The sequence below is a fragment of the Emydura macquarii genome, unplaced genomic scaffold (assembly GCF_026122565.2).
Source record: "Emydura macquarii macquarii isolate MOO-44397 ecotype Brisbane River unplaced genomic scaffold, CSIRO-AGI_Emac_v2 contig_378, whole genome shotgun sequence".
NCBI classification, from domain to species: Eukaryota; Metazoa; Chordata; order Testudines; family Chelidae; genus Emydura; species Emydura macquarii.
The window spans coordinates 873,686-888,454 of NW_027130515.1; the positions used below are offsets into that span (position 1 = coordinate 873,686).

Consider the following 14,769-nt stretch of genomic DNA (forward strand, 5'->3'; position numbering starts at 1 on the left):
GGGCTCTGGGGGTGCCCTTCACTCCGTGCTCAAAGCACAGAAAGCTGGACTTGTCTCTGCAGCAGCGGGCAGCCCCCGGGCACAGCGACCCCGCGCCCGGCTGGTCCTAGGTGAGGCACCCGGGGAATGTGGGGCAGCGGCTCCGGGCCCTTTGCCTAGGAACCGGTCAGCCGTGGCCAGGCTGACTTGACTGAGGGGCCATTTCTAGCCCAGGCTGGCAACACAGCTCGCCCTCAGCCAACCCCCCCGCAGCCTGTGTGGGTGGAGGCCGGCCTGGAGGGGAGGGGGGGCTGCAGCCACAGCTGGGGGTGGGAAAGGGGATCCTGAAGCTAATGGCCCAGGAAACCCAATCCCTGCTGGAGCGCGGGAGGCGAGTCCTTGGGGAGTTGCTGAAACCCTAAACCCGGCGCAGCACAGCTCGGGCCAGGGACAGCTGCGGGCGGTGCCATGCTCGGGTCGCAGCTGGGGGAGGGGGAGACGGGCCGAAGCAGGAATTAACCCCCTGCCTCCCCTCCCCCCAGCGGGCTAGCGGCTCACCGGGGGGCGGCCAGGTGGGGGGGCAGAGAAGCTGCAGCCCGTGGGGGCTCAGCGCTGACGGTTTTCCCAGCCTGGGGGCGCGCTGGCAGCTGGCGGCTCAGTTTCAGGCTGGCAGGGACAGGGGGGCTCACGCTGGCTTAACGGGCCGGCAGCGCAGGCAGAACAGCTGCAGCAGCCAGGGCCCCGCCTCCTGCAGCGCACGGGACACAGGTGCTGACGGGCCCTGCTCGCCCCCCAGCGCACCCCCCCGTGAGGACAGGGCACATGCCCGGGCCCTTTGCCTAGCACCCGGGAGGGGGGAGGCAGGGTTTGCAGCCCCCCTAGGCCAGCGCCGGGGCTCCTGCTGCTTGGGGGCCAGTGATGTTGGCAGCAGCAGCAGCAGCTGCCCTGGCAGCTCTTTGGGGCGAGGGCTGAGTGCCGCAGGGCCCTCTGCCCCCCGGGGGCACCCGCTGCGCTCAGAGGGCTGCAGCACCCAGCCCAGGCCGCGGGGCTGCTACCAGGAGGCGCTGCCAGCACCCAGCGGGGCTCCGGCCACGCAGAGCCAACAGCAGCAGGGGAGCCAGCACGTCTGCCCCTCGGCCAGGCAGGGCCAGCTGAACCCCAGGGGCCCCACGCCCCGGGGAGGGGTCCTGCAGAACTGTTGCCTGCGCCCCCCACACCACCGCCCCGGGGGCCACAACGCAGCTGCTGAGGGTGAAGTGTCTCCCTCCCTCCCCGCCATCCATTTCACAGCCGGGTCGGGGCAGGGCAGGCTCCCTCCATTGCAGAAGGCGATGCCCCAGCCAGCATCTGGCTAGGCACTCGGCTCTTCCCTGGGGCCAGCCCAGGCTGAGAGCCGGAATCGCTGCCCCGGGACGGGGCTGGGCCGTGGCCATTACAGACCCTGGCTGCCCTCTGCGATGCCCCTGGGCCAGAGGGGAGAGCTGGGCGGCAGCAGCCCAGGGCAGACCCTGCCCCGATCCCCAGCCCCAGCCGCCAGCACAAGTGCTCCCCCCCAGAGCTGGCGCCGTGGCAGGCTGAACCCTGCTGCTGCAGGAGCCGTCGCTTACCCTGTGGGATATGCAAGACTGGGGGGGGAGGAGGGTGCAAGGAGACCCGGCAGGGGAGACACCCCACGCCTGCCCCTTGGGGGCACTGGAAGCCCAGCGCTGAAGCCAGGAGCCTAGGGGCCAGGCCGGGCAGACACACTCAGGAGGCTTTGGGAGCCGTCCCCGTGCCCCCATTCAGCACGGGGAGGGTCCATCCTGGTGGAGCAGCAGCCCCGCCTCTCCCCCGGGCAGCCAAGAGACCTCCAGCACCAGGGTCTATTCCAAAAATAATTTATCCAGTCCGTATTTCATGTGCATTAGAGACGCTATGTACGTAAATATTCCTCTCTCTGGCTATGTACAGGGGCAGGTGGGGTCTGGGGAGGCGGGCTGGTCCTGGGCAGGGCGCTCCCCTCGGCTCCCACCGCTACCCTCACAACAACCTTAGTAAAAAGGACGTGAAACAAACCAGGCAGCGCCACGGGTGAGGCTGCAGGTGGTCCTGGGGCAGCCCCTTCCTCTGGAGGCCCCCGGGCAGCCCGCCTTGCCCTGGGACTGACAGGGGCTCGCTCTGCCCTGAAGGAAGCGGTGGCAGGTTCTCGGCCCAGCGAGCACGTGGGGGGATGCCCAGGGGCCCTGGCTGCCTGGGGGGCAGACGTGCCAGCAGGGGGGCAGGCATAGAGGTTACCAGGCCGCCCAGGGACAATCCCCAGCGTGCAGGGGCAGGTCCCGCTGGCAGGGAGCGGGGGAATGGAGGGTGTCAGGTCAGCCGCACGTGGCAGGGTGGCTGGGGCTCTGGGACGCCCACTGCTCCGCTCTCTGCAGCGCCCCACTGGCCTCGTCGTTTCCAGACTCGCTGCCAGCTGGTCCAGGCCCGCAGAGCAAGGACGGCACGGGCAGCTCCCGGCGCCGGCGCCCTCATGACCGCCCGCTGCGGTAGGAGAAGAGGCAGGGCGTGATGGGCAGCGGGTGGTGGGTGAAGACGGAGTCGTCGGAGGAGCAGGTGCTGGCGGTGTCCGGGCAGGAGGGGGAGTACGGCTCGAAGGGCATGGACAGGTCCAGGTACTGCAGGAGGGGGGAGCAGTCAGCACCGCGGGGGGCGGGGGGGAGCCCGCAACCCTCCAGCCACCGTCCCCCCCAGAGGCAGGGCACGGCCCACAGACCAAGCGCCTTGCCTGAGAGAAGGGAGCCCAAAACCCTCGCTTAGTGCCCGGCCCCGGCCCATACCCCGTGCACGGGGCCCGCCCGCAGCCTACCTCCTCAGACACAGCTGCCAGGATCTTGTCCAGCCCCTCCACCAGCTGCTTGAAGGTCGGGCGCTGGGAGGGGACGGCATGCCAGCACTCCCTCATCAGCATGTACCTGGCAGGGCAGGGCAGGGCAGAGCAGAGCCGTCAGCCGCGCAGCTCGCCGCCCCCCGCCCTCCCCCGGGAGCAGAGGCAGGGCGCTACTCACAGCTCATGGGTGCAGTTGGAGGGCCGGTCCATGCGGTGCCCTTCTTTCAGCAGCTTGAAGAGCTCCTCCACGGGGATGCCGGGGTACGGGGAGCCCCCCAGCGTGAAGATCTCCCACATCAGAATCCCAAAGGACCACCTAGGAGCACGGCAAGGATCAGGCCGGGCGCGCGGGATGCAGCCCGGGGCTCGGCCGGGCACCGTGCGCGGGGCACCACTGCTGGCATGGCTGGGCCGAGCCGCCCCCACGCCCGGGGACAGGGGCTCTGCCCAACTGGCTGGCGTTGCTGGGGAGGGGAGGGGGCGCAGTCGCCGCCTTGGTGTCTGCAGAGTCCCGGCCAGCCATGGCGGGTGCACCCTCCGGGCACGGCCCCTCAGCCCCCCTTCATCCCCGCCCCGCCCTGGCCACTCGGGGGCCCTGCCCCGCTCAGCCGGACTCACACGTCGCTCTGGTGCGTGTACACCCTGTCGAACAGGGCCTCCGGCGCCATCCACTTCACGGGCAGCCGGCCCTGCGGAGACATGAAAAGCCCTCAGCCCCCGGCTGCAAGGGGGCACGGCCGCCCCCTGCCCCCGCCCGCCCCACCCCCGGCCCCGGCCCCGCCCTCACGTTGCTCGTCTTTTTGTAGTAGTCGATGTCGTGGACGTCCCGGGCCAGGCCGAAGTCGGCGATTTTCATCACGTTCTCCTCGGTGACCAGCACGTTGCGGGCGGCCAGGTCCCGGTGGATGCACTGCCGGAAGAGGGCGGCTCAGGAGGGAGGGAGGGGGCCTGCTGGAGCCTGAGTGTCTCCCCCCGAGGCGCCGGTGAAGGGCTGGGGGGGCACACACTGGACCAGGGCCCGTTAACCCTTCAGTGGCTCCCCCCAGCGCCGCGGCCCAGAGCGGGCAGACGTGCAGGGAGCTGTTCCCGGAGGGCAGGGCAGGGAGCGCCGCTGGGAGCGGTTTATGCCACGGGTCAGCGGTGGGCAGGACCCAGGGGCTCCCTGCGCCGAGGGCACGCAGCTCCCTCTTCCCCCGACAATGGGGGGCCCCTGGCTGGGCCAGGAGGAGCTGGAGCAGGCCAGCGGGCTGGGGCTCCCTGCCGAACCAACACCAACACCGTGCGGCTGTGCCACGGCAGGGCCCCCGTCCCCAGCCAGGCCTTACCCTCTTCGACTCCAGGTACTCCATGCCACGGGCAACCTGGTAGGCGCAGGAGACCAGGTCCTTGAAGGAGAGCTGCTCCTCGGGCAGGGGGGGCACGTCGAAGGTGTAGTCGGGCGTGGGGGGGCGCCGGGCCCGCAGGAACTCCCGCAGGTTCCCCTTGGAGGCAAACTCCACGATGACGTAGAGCGGCCCTGCAGAGAGGCACCCTCAGCGCTGCCTGCCTCGTGGGGGGCCCAGGCGGGGCTTAGCGTCACTGGGCCCTGACTCCCACCCAGCACAGCCCCTTGCACCGGGGGGTAGACGGGCGCTGCCCCAAGTGCAGTCTGCGCCTCGCTTCTCAGAGCTCAACAGCCCTCCGCCTGCGCCCCCCGGCAACCCCACCCCGCCCCCAAGCACGGCTGCCCCCCAGCAACCCCACCCCGCCCCCAAGCACGGCTGCCCCCCCACCCTCTCCAACCACAGCAGTCTACCCCCACCCCTCTCTTGAATATAGCTACTCTCCTTTCTCCACCCCCACCCCCGCACAGGGCCCCCCTGCACAGCCCCCCCACCCCCCAGCATGGTGGCCCACCCCCCACGCTGAGCATGCCAGCCCCTCACCGTCCTGCGTGCAGACTCCCAGGAGGTTGATGATGTTTTTGTGCTTGCCCATCAGTTTCATCATCTCCATCTCGGAGACCAGGTCGGCCAGGTCCTTGTCGGTGGCGCTGTCTGGGGGCAGGGGGGGGTCACAGGGGAAGGTTACTGGCGGGGCAGGGAAGTGCGCAGCCTGGGCTCGGCCGGGAGCCCCTGGCCTGGGACACCCCCGGCACCGCGTCTTACCTTTCAGCATCTTGACAGCCACGGTCAGGGCTCTGTCCGGCCTGGCGCGGTCAATCCCACAGGCCTCGGCTCGCACCACCTGGCCAAAGCAGCCTTCTCCCAGGGGCTTGCCCAGCGCCAGCCTGCAGGGAGAGACCCCGGTGAGCGGCAGTGGGAGGTAAGGAAACACGGCACCCCAGGCTCCAAGGACGGGGCCTGCTGCTCCCCTCCACGGGCACAGGCGGGGCAGGGGTGGGGCCATCTGCACCCCCCGGGTCAGAGGCTGCTGGGGCCTGTGGCACCCTGCACGGGGCGAGACGCACAGGTGGCAGGAGCCCGAGAAGCCGGCCTGTGTGCACGTGGCTGGCACGAGCTGTCTCAAGGAAGAGACCCAGAGCCCGTCTCCCAGGGTCATGCAGGCAGGCCTGGGTCTCCCACCCCGGGGCCGCTGGGCCCTGCACTGGGGCGTGGTGCAGCTCTGTGAACAGCTCCGTGAGGCAACAGGTGCCTGAGAGAAATGGAAACACATTTGAGAGCCTGCAAAAGGCCCAGGTCTGTCTGTCCATCCGTCCGTCCGTCCACCCGGGCCCCAATCCCAACCCACCCCATGGCGGGGCAGCTCTTCGCGTGGCCCTGGGTGAGCAGAGCCGATGCCCTCCCCCCGTGGTGTCCTACCTGTCCCGGGGGAATTCCCACGTGGAGTCCAGCGGCAGGTCGAGCTCCAGGACGCCGGCCAGCATCGGGGTGCAGCTGGATGAGAGGCGGGTGACGCGCACCAGGGACGTGCTGGACTTTCCTGAGCTGCTCGAGTCCAAGGAAAACTGCGGGGAGAGGCCAAGAGCCCGGCTGTCAGCAGCCCGGGCAGCACCTCGCCCGCCGGGAGCCAGGCGGGGCTGAATTCAGCGGGGGAGCTTTCTACAGCAGGCTCAGTGCGGGCTCAGGAAGAAGTGCAGAGCGCGGCCTGCCCGGCCCGGCCCTGCCCAGCCCAGCCCAGCCCTGCCCGGCCCGGCCGCCCGGCCCAGCCCGGCCCGGCCGCCCGGCCCGGCCCCTCCCGCAGAGACGGCCCCTCGCGCACCAGTCCCCCAGGGAGCGGACGGACCGTCACCCCAACGCGCTCTGCTGCCAGCCGCATGGCGCAGGGCACGGCCGGGGGGCGGGAAGAGGTTACAGCCAGACGGCAGCTTCGGGCAGTGGCACGCGCAGACTCCGGCTGGGCCCTGGCCCTGCCCAGCACAGAACACCCAGCACCCGCTGGGGCCTGCAGCCTCCCTCTGCCCCCGCCCCGTGGGCACTGCCACGCACCTGTCTGATGAGCGGGAATTTGGCGAGCTTGTGCACGGCCACGGGCTCCAGGGGCTGCTTGCCGGGCTGGGCCTGCATCTGGCACAGCACCACAATGACGGCGGCCATGGCGACGGCCAGGGAGCCCGAGGTGTAGATGATGATGTCCGTGTACTTGGTCTCGGGCGCCTCCATCTCCCGCACCAGCTCCTCTGCTAGAGAGTGACCCCGTGAGCCTGAGCTGGGGCAGCCCCCCCGCCAAAGCACAGGGGCCTGCCTCCAGCCATGGGCAGAGCGGGCGGGAGCTGCCCTGCCCCACGCTCCCGCCAGCCAGGGAGAAGCATGGTGGAGGCCAGGCCCCTGCCCTGGCCAAGAGCTCCCCCCTCCCCCCACGGCCCCTTACCTGGCAGCACGGTGAGCCAGGCTGACTGGTAGGACAGGCCGATGGAGTTCCCGGCCAGGCAGGTGTATTCCCCAGCGTCTTCCCGGGAGACGTTGCGCAGGTACAGCACCTCCACCTCCGAGCTGTTGATGTCGGCCGTCTGCGGGGGGAGCGCAGCCTCACAGCAAAGCCCTGCCTAACCCCAGCGGGGCGGGGCACTGAGCTGCAGGGATCCAGGCTCAGCCTGCCCAGTCAGTCCCAGTCCCGGCGTGGCCCCCGCCCTGGCACCATCTCTCATTTCCACGGCTCCGCCAGGGCCCCGGGCCAGTCCCAGCAGGGCTGCTTGGGGCAGCGTCTGCCCAGCCCCCGCCCCGGGAGGAAGCCGCTCAGGGGCCCCGCGCTGAGCTGCGTGCGGGCGGCTGGCGCTTACCTTGAGCACCTGCACGTAGGGTACGCCGTCGGGGCCCGCGCTGCTGCCGTTCACCTCGATGTGCCGCAGCCACTGGATGTGGGGCTGGGCGTCGCTGTACACCTTGCAGAAGAACTCCACGTCGCTGCCCACCACGGCGCTGGTGTTGGCAGGCAGCCCGGCCTGCAGGATGGGCCTGTGGGGGGACCTCTCTGCAGGGAGGGGAGACGGGGCAGCCTCGTCCAACAGCACAGCACAGCACGCCCAGGCCCTAGCCTGCCGGGCGCGGCCAGCTGTCGCCAGCTCCCTCTGTGGCCTGGGGACAGTCACAATCTCTCCAGGGCCAGACGGGACCTCCACCCCTTGGAGCTTTCCGCAGCACCCAGCCACAGCCTCCCCTTCCCGCAGAGCCGCTGCCCTGGGCCGCTCCCTCAGCGCCAGCCTGCCTCTCGCCCGCCTGCCCGTCTCCTTCCTCGCCCCCGGGCACGCAGGGGCGGATTCTCCTCTGCCATTCCCCAGGGCTGTCCCAGCCCCAGCTGGAGCCAAGAGAGGCAGGGCCCGGTGGGGGTTAACTGCTTTCATCAGCTGTCGGGGCCCAGACCATCTCCAAAGGGATCGATGCCCGGACCCTGTGCCCAGGACTCTGCTCTGCTCCCAGCCTGCCTGAGGACCTCCCCCGACAGGGACAGACCCTCCTTGGCACGGCCCAGGGGTCTGCGCCTGCCCCAGGTACAGGTTCCCGGCAGTTCAGGGCAGCACTTGAATGGGGAAGCCCCAGAGTCAGCGTCTCCCTCCCCCCCAGCAGGGGCTGCCCCCCGCGTGGGGCCAGGCCTCACCGAGCACGTCCAGCAAGTAGCTGTAGCGGATGCTGCCAGACTGGTTCTCCACCAGGCAGGTGTAGTTGCCCCGGTCGGAGAGCACCACACTCTCCATGACCAGGCTCCAGTGCTGGGGCCGGAGCTGGGGAGAGAAGGGGACAAGCACCGGGTGAGGGGAGGCAGGGCCCAGCGACAGCCCTGCTTCCGCACGTACAGCTGGCAGACAGACGCCTCCACCTTACCCCGCCGGAGCTGGAGCCTCACCCGGGGGGGCCCCAGCAGGCAAAGCCGGGCGTCTCCCCAAGAGGGCTCGGCTCAGGGGCAGCGCCTGGCCTACAGGAAGGCTCTGCTCTCAGCCGGGGGACAGCGCTAAGGGAGCCGGCTCCCTGGAGTCGCTCTTACCCGGATGCCCCCGATGCGGTGCTCTCCCCGGAACTCCCGCCCGTTCTTTAGCCAGCGGATGCTGGGGCTGGGGCTGCCGGCCGCCGGGCAGCGGAACTTGACGGTGTTTCCGGCGGGGACGGCATAGAGCTTCCTGTGCATTCGCTGGGGGTGCGTCCAGTACGGCGCTGAGGAAGACACCGCACGACTGACTCCGATTAGCCGCGGGCTGGAGGGGGCCAATGCCAAGTACCAGGGGCTGGGCATGCGCCTCTGCCCTGGGGCAGCTCCGGGGGACCCAGCCCATCCCACGGCGAGGCAATGGCCCTAGCTGAGGGAGGGGAATGACCGGCCTCCCCACCAGCTCCCCACTGTGCCAATGCAGCCAACGCTGGGGCAGAAGGAAGCGGCTGTAATGGAACTGGGAACCCTGCGCAGCTGGGCGCAGGCTGGGGGCACGTCCCTGCCCAGCCAGGGGCTAGCAGAGCCCACGACACGGAGGGAGCCAGCACGTGGAGCGGCACAGCCACGTTCCTGCAGAGAAAGCGGCAGGCGGGCAGGATGCCCTGCAAACCTCTCTCTCTCCTCTGGCTCCAGCGGAGCGTGGGGCAGAGGGCAGCCCCGGCTGTGCAGTCAGCCGCCATACTACTGACCTCGGCGGTACGCGGGCTCCTCCTTCGAATCACCGTGGGAACCGTCCCCGGGGCTGTCTTCATCATCATCACCGGATGCCAGCGAGTCTGAAGGAAAGCAGGACGAGGGGTCACCCCCTGCGACGCCAGCCCCACTTCTGTGGGGTGGGGTGGAGCCCTGGCTTCGGAGAGCGCACCCGGCTGCCCTAGTGCCAGCCTCTCCCGGCAGGGGACGCCGTGGGGAGAAGGGCAGGGCGCTGGCTATGGGGGGGCAGCTCCCAGCAGGGGACGCCGTGGGAAGCGGGGCGGGGGTGCCAGCTGCAAGCAGCAGGGCGGACAAGCTCCCAACTCCCCTGGGCAGGAAGGGGCGGCGCTGCCGCGGCGCGTACCCACGATGGAGATGGTGAAGTTGCGCAGACTCTGCCCGGTGCCTCGCGCCCGGCACACGTACAGCCCCGAGTCCTCGTAGGCTACCTCGGCGATCTCCAGCGCGCTCTGCCAGACGCGGACCCGCCCTCCCGGGAAGAGCTGCTTGGCCTCCTTGTACCAGAGGACGCCCAGGCTGTGGTTGGCGTGGCAGTGAAGCCGCAGCACGTGGCCGGGGTCCAGCAGGAGATGCTGCTCCTCCTCCGTCTGCAGCAGGCGGCTCTCGAGCAGCGCTGCCCGGCAGAGGGGACGCTTGAGTGCCAGGGCCCGAAGCCAGGCCAGCAGCTCAGCCCCCCACGCGGCACAGGGGCTCTGCTGGGGGTTCCCAGCACCTGCAGCTCCCGCACTGACACTGGCCTGGTCTGGCCAGCCCCAGGCCGGGGCGGCTGTGTGGGACCCAGGCAGCAACACCGACCCGCTGCTCCTGCGCCCCCTGCAAGGGGCGGCTCTCCCGGGAAGGGGAGCAGTGACCCGGGGAGCAGGGACCCTGCCCTCGCCCCAGAGCACAGAGATAAGAGGCTTTACTGAGCAGCCGCTAGTTGGCAGCGACCCACTGCTGCCCCTGGGCCCCACATGCAGCCAGCTGATGAGCCCAGGCCAGGGGGAGCAGCATCCCCCACCCCCCGCCCCCCCAGGAGCTGGCTGGGCTGGGGAGGGAGGCTCCCAGCTGGGCAGGGCATGAGCAGGAGCAAGGAGTTCTCACACTCAGCTGCCTCCAGCATCCCCCGCCGGCCCTGTTTGTCTAACCTGGATTTGAACTGTAATTGCTTCGGTGACACCCCCGCAAGCCAGGGCCCTGGGAACCTCGGGGGCAGGCTCTCTCCCGCCCATCCCCACGGCACAGGGCAGCCACGGCGGCCCCACCCAGCGCCTCCCTTGCTGCCCCTGGCCTGGCCCTGACCTTGCTGGAGTTCTCACAGCTGAGCTCCAGACTGCACGCCCCTCCCAACGCCCCGGCCAGGGGCTCCTCTCTTCTGCTGCCGGACTCTCCCCCGAAGGAGGGGAAGCCACGGCACAGCAGAGGCAGGCGAGGGTGGTTCCTTCCCACCCCACAGATCGACCCCGCTGCCCTGCGGAGTCAGAGTGGCTCTGCACACGGCTGGGCGACTGAGAACCCTGCGGGTGCACGTGGGGAGAGAGAAGGAAGGAGCCAGATGTCAGTGGGCTGCAGAGCCGGCTGCTGTGTGTGTAAACAGGGCGGGTTCCATCTGGAATCGGAGACAGCCAGAGCTGAGCCCAAGGCCACTTCTCCAGAGACCCCAGAACTGCACCAAAGCCCAGGTGTCCTGAACCAAGCCGGGAAATCCGTAACTGGCGGCACCAGCTGGGACCCGGCTCACTCGGCCCAGGCAGCGCCGGGGACGGTGCCGGGCGGTTTGTACCATTCAAGCACTGGTGGCTCTTGGCAGAGAGTGGAGTTATCGGAGCCGAAAACTCCCACCCTGGGCCCCTGGGGAAGGGACGGGCCCAAGGAGCCATTAGCAGAGGTGCCCTGAGCCGCCCCTTCCCGAGGTCTCTGGGGGTCCCACACACGAACTGTGCACGAGTGATGGCACCAGACGGGTGATCTCACCCGCAGCTCCCGGGCACCACCCGGGCACCAGGAGCCGTTACCACCTCGCGCAAGGACCAGGAAAGCTGCGCTTCGGTGCCTGGCAACGGGCAGCAGAGCAGAAAGTTACGTTCTACGCAATCACTTCCTCAGAACTGCCCAGCCGGCCTGCGCCCGCCCACGCCGCACACGGGCGATTCCCTCAGCGCTGGCAAACTCCGGAGTGGGGCTGTGTCATGCCGGGTCTGCACAGCACGTAGTGCAAGGGCGGCAGGCCCTCGGCCCTGGCTGGAGCCTCTGGCCATTGGAGCAGCACTAGAGACTCATCGTTCACAGGCCTGTGACCATCCCCCCCACGCAGCGCAGCACAGCGCAGCCCGTCCTGTCCACACACCTACCGGCACCTGCCCTAGGGCCGCAAGAACTGGGACCGGACTGTCCTGCAATGCCTTTCACGCAGGCTGTTTTCTCCTGCTCGCCGACACAAGGGCCCAGGCACAGCCTGGCCCTCCCCCACTCCCTTCACACCCCCCCCCCCCCCCCGCCCCGCCTTTCATACCTGGCTCCACTCTCCTTCCTGGGGAAGCAGCTGGCTGGGACCAGGCTGTGGCCAGGGCCAGGAGCCCCAGCAGGGCACCCGGCAGAGGCTGCATCTTCCTGCCCTTCCTCTCACCGCTCAGCCCGGACCAGGCGCTCACACCCTGAGAACACAGGGCAGGAAAGAGTCACCTGCCGCTGCCCCAGCCTCCCCAGAACCCCCGCCCCTCGGAGAGCAATGGGCCGGCTGGGGGCTGGGCGCCGGCCCTGGAGAAGGGGAGGCAAATGCCATCAGTGGCTGCCCTGGGCCCAGGAGGGAGGCGGGGGCTGTTAAGAGACACCCCCCAAGAGCAGGAGACCTTCCAGCATGGGGCTGCCGGGAGGGCCCCAGAGCATGGGTGATGATGGGAACAGGCGGTGACCAGAGCGGGGGCAGCTGGAGGCAGCTGGGGGCAGCGGGGGCAGGGCATCGGCCCCTACCTAGGTGCAGCCACCGCAGCCGGGGCGGGGCTGGCTCTGCCCTGGACTCCCCCAGCACAGCCAGAGCTCAGCGGGGTGACCCGGGCAGCCCCCCAGAGGGACCGACTGGTCGCCGCACAGACCCTGCCAGGACACCTGGCCCCACACGCCGCCGGCCGCAGCTCGCCCAGAACCAGCCGGTGTCACCCCCCAGCGTGGGAACAAGCCAGGCCGGGGGCGGCGAGATCGCGCTGGGACCCGCTCCCCCACGGCCCCACGACCCCCCACCGCCCCTGCCGGCTCCCCCGCCCCATCCCACCGCTGCGGGGGCCGCCGGGGCACCGGGGAACCGGCCCAACCCGGGCCGCAGCCCAGGGCCAGCCGCAGCCGGACCCCGCCGCGGCGGGACCGGGGGGCCCGGCCGGGCACGTGGGGGGCCCCCGGCGCGCCGGGCCGGGGGGGGGGCGGGGAGCCGCGGGCGGTTTAATCGTTAACCCGGCTGACAAAGGCTCCTGCGCCCGCGGCTAGTCACAGATTTACAGACCGCGCCGCGCAGGAGCCGGACCCGGGCAAAGTCCAGCCGCGCCCGGCCCCCCAGCGCCCGGCCCGGCCCGGCCCCCGCCCCTCACCGCCGCCGGGCTCCATCCCGCTGCATCCCGCGCCGGGGAAGGGTCGGGTCGGGTCGGGTCGGGTCGGGTCCGGTCCGGTCCGGTCCGGTCCCGGGCGCACCGGGGCCGAGGGTGCGCAGGGGGCCCCGGGCTCCTGCAGCCGCCGCGCGGGGGTCTGGGCTGCAGCCGACGCCGGCCCCTGGCGCACAGCAGCCGGGCTGCTCCGAGTCCCTCCGTCCGTCCGTCCGGTCCGGCCCCGGCCCGGCCGCGCTCTGAGCTCCCGGCTCCGGCTCTGCGGACCCGCCTCTGGCGGCAGGAGGGGCCGGGCCGAGCTCGGGTTACACCCCCGAGCCAACCACGGGCCGCCCCCGCCCCGCCCCCGGGCGGCCTCGGGCACCAGCCCCGGCTCCAGCCTGCTGCCGGCGCCGGCCCGGGGGCGCTGCGGCGAGAACGGGTCGGGCCGGGTGGGCCAGGCAGGGACTGGAGCCAGAGGCAGCGCCTGGCCCGTCTCCGCGCGGCGTGTGGGAAGGGGCTGTCGCTGGGCTCCTCTGTCCCTGGCCAAGATCCCTGCCCCCGTGGCCCACCCCTGCGCAGTGGGTGCAGGCAGCCGGCAGCGCTGCAGCAGGCAGGAGAGGCTGCGGAACTCCCTGCCACCAGATCTCAGCGAGGCCAAGGGCTGCCAGCGCTCCCCAGGGGCTCTGGGGTTTCGGTGGGTGCCGAGGACAGCCCCAGCTCCCCCCCAGTGCTGGGCACGGGTGAGATGGGCCAGCTCAGGACCCAGGTTAGATCAGCTTGTCTCACCTGCCTGGCCCACCCCAGGTGGAGTCCAGCAGCTTGGGCGGGACGTGACCAGATCTCAGAGACACCCAGTGGGGACCGGGATGTCCCTGGCGAGTCATTCCCACGGCCAGGCACCCTTGTGTCGAGTGTGAACTTCCTCGTCTGTATCTGTGGCTTTGCCACGCCCGGAGGTATCAGATATTTCACGTATAGGCCTGGGTGGTTCTGCCTCTGAACCTGCCCTGGAAACGTGCTGCTGCCTGGACCCAGCTCCCTCCGTCCCCCAGGCCTTGACTGATTCTTGTAGCTCATTTCCGGGCCTTCGAATGCACCTAACGTGTCCCACTGGCCTGGGTAGCCACATCCTCACGTTCACTTGCTGCCCTGCACCCCCCAGAGCCAGGCCCTGCCCTGAGATGCTCCTGCCCCCCCCCCCCCCCCAAGTCCATCTTCCCTTCAGCAAGGGGAGGCTCCTAGCTTGGAAATAGAAAAGCTGGTCAACCTTTTCACCGGCCAGTGCCGGGCAGCAGAGCCAGCGCCCCACTGCCGGGCCGGGCCGGGCCAGATCTGCGGCTGCGGCAGGAGCTGAGGTGGGAGAAATCCTACCAGGCAGAGGAGCGAGCGGTGCGGAGGCCGGCGTTCAATGGCTCTGGGAGCCCAGCAACAGCCAAGACAAGCCAGGCCAGCAACGTGTGCCCCTCAGATCTTGCCCTGTGTGCCCAGGCCTCCAGGAGCCAGCTCGCTCCAGCCGCTGCCTGCTCGGCCCCAGGGACTGCCCTGGCCTGGCTGTTGGAGGGACAGTTACACCAAACACCTGCCCGTGGCTGAGCGTCCAGGGGAGCCTGGCTGCAGACACACACACTGCTCACACACCGACACGGAGCGCTGGAGGAAAAACGACAGCTGGATGCTAAGGAAATGCTGTGCTGGGGACCCAGGGCACGGGCCGCGTCCCCTGCGCCAGTCCTAGCACGACTCCATCCTGGAGAGTGGAGGGTAGCAGAATCAGGGTGTCCGTGGGGGGAGCTGTAGGGCTGTCATCGCACCGTGCAGCTGGCAGTAACTCTCTCCCTGCAGACAAACTCTACCTAAAACGAGACCATCAGCATGGGGACAAACTGCCCGGGCCGGGGTGGGCTCCATCTCTGGGTGTCCGCGGAGCAGGCGGCTGCCTTTCCGGAAGATGCTTTAGCCAGGCACAAGTTAGTTACTGGCTCCAAACGGGAAGCTGGGTGAAACCTCCGGCCCGTGCGGGGGAGGAATCAGGCTAGATGGGCTGATGCTTCCTTTGGCCCTTAAAGCCCCTGAATCTGAGACCCGGGCGGCTGCGCCAAGGCCAAGGGACAGGAGGAAAGGAGCTGATGCTGGTCTCAGCCCACCCGCTGCCCAGGCCTGGCCGTGGGCTCTGTAGGGGGCAGGGCAGGGGAGGCACAAGGGCCCAGGCTGGCTGATGCAGGGGGCGGCACCCAGGGCCCATCCTGACCCGCCCCGCCGGGCTCTGGAGCTCTTGTCTTGATTAAATCTCCCCAGAGCAAA

The 14,769-nt window shown here is 70.0% G+C and overlaps 1 protein-coding gene across 6 annotated transcripts; it reads right to left on the bottom strand.

Moving 5' to 3' along the window:
* Positions 1–386: 386 nt before the first annotated feature.
* Positions 387–12,638, bottom strand: FGFR4 (fibroblast growth factor receptor 4). 6 transcript variants are annotated; one of them, XM_067535261.1, is made up of 19 exons: positions 12,551–12,638; positions 12,475–12,515; positions 11,409–11,550; positions 9,261–9,530; positions 8,893–8,979; positions 8,261–8,427; positions 7,877–8,000; positions 7,062–7,252; positions 6,653–6,791; positions 6,271–6,461; positions 5,644–5,789; positions 4,990–5,111; positions 4,768–4,878; positions 4,168–4,358; positions 3,630–3,752; positions 3,461–3,531; positions 3,021–3,158; positions 2,822–2,927; positions 387–2,630 (listed from the first exon to the last, which is right to left on the bottom strand). In XM_067535261.1, exons 3-19 carry the CDS (start codon positions 11,500–11,502, stop codon positions 2,484–2,486), a joined length of 2,418 nt encoding a protein of 805 aa, XP_067391362.1. In that variant the 5' UTR covers positions 11,503–11,550; positions 12,475–12,515; positions 12,551–12,638; the 3' UTR covers positions 387–2,483. The 6 variants fall into 6 exon arrangements, with proteins under 6 accessions (XP_067391362.1, XP_067391352.1, XP_067391370.1 ...); XM_067535251.1 differs by having other exon boundaries at positions 6,271–6,464; XM_067535269.1 differs by lacking the exon at positions 9,261–9,530 and having other exon boundaries at positions 6,271–6,464.
* Between the last annotated feature and the right edge of the window lie 2,131 nt (positions 12,639–14,769).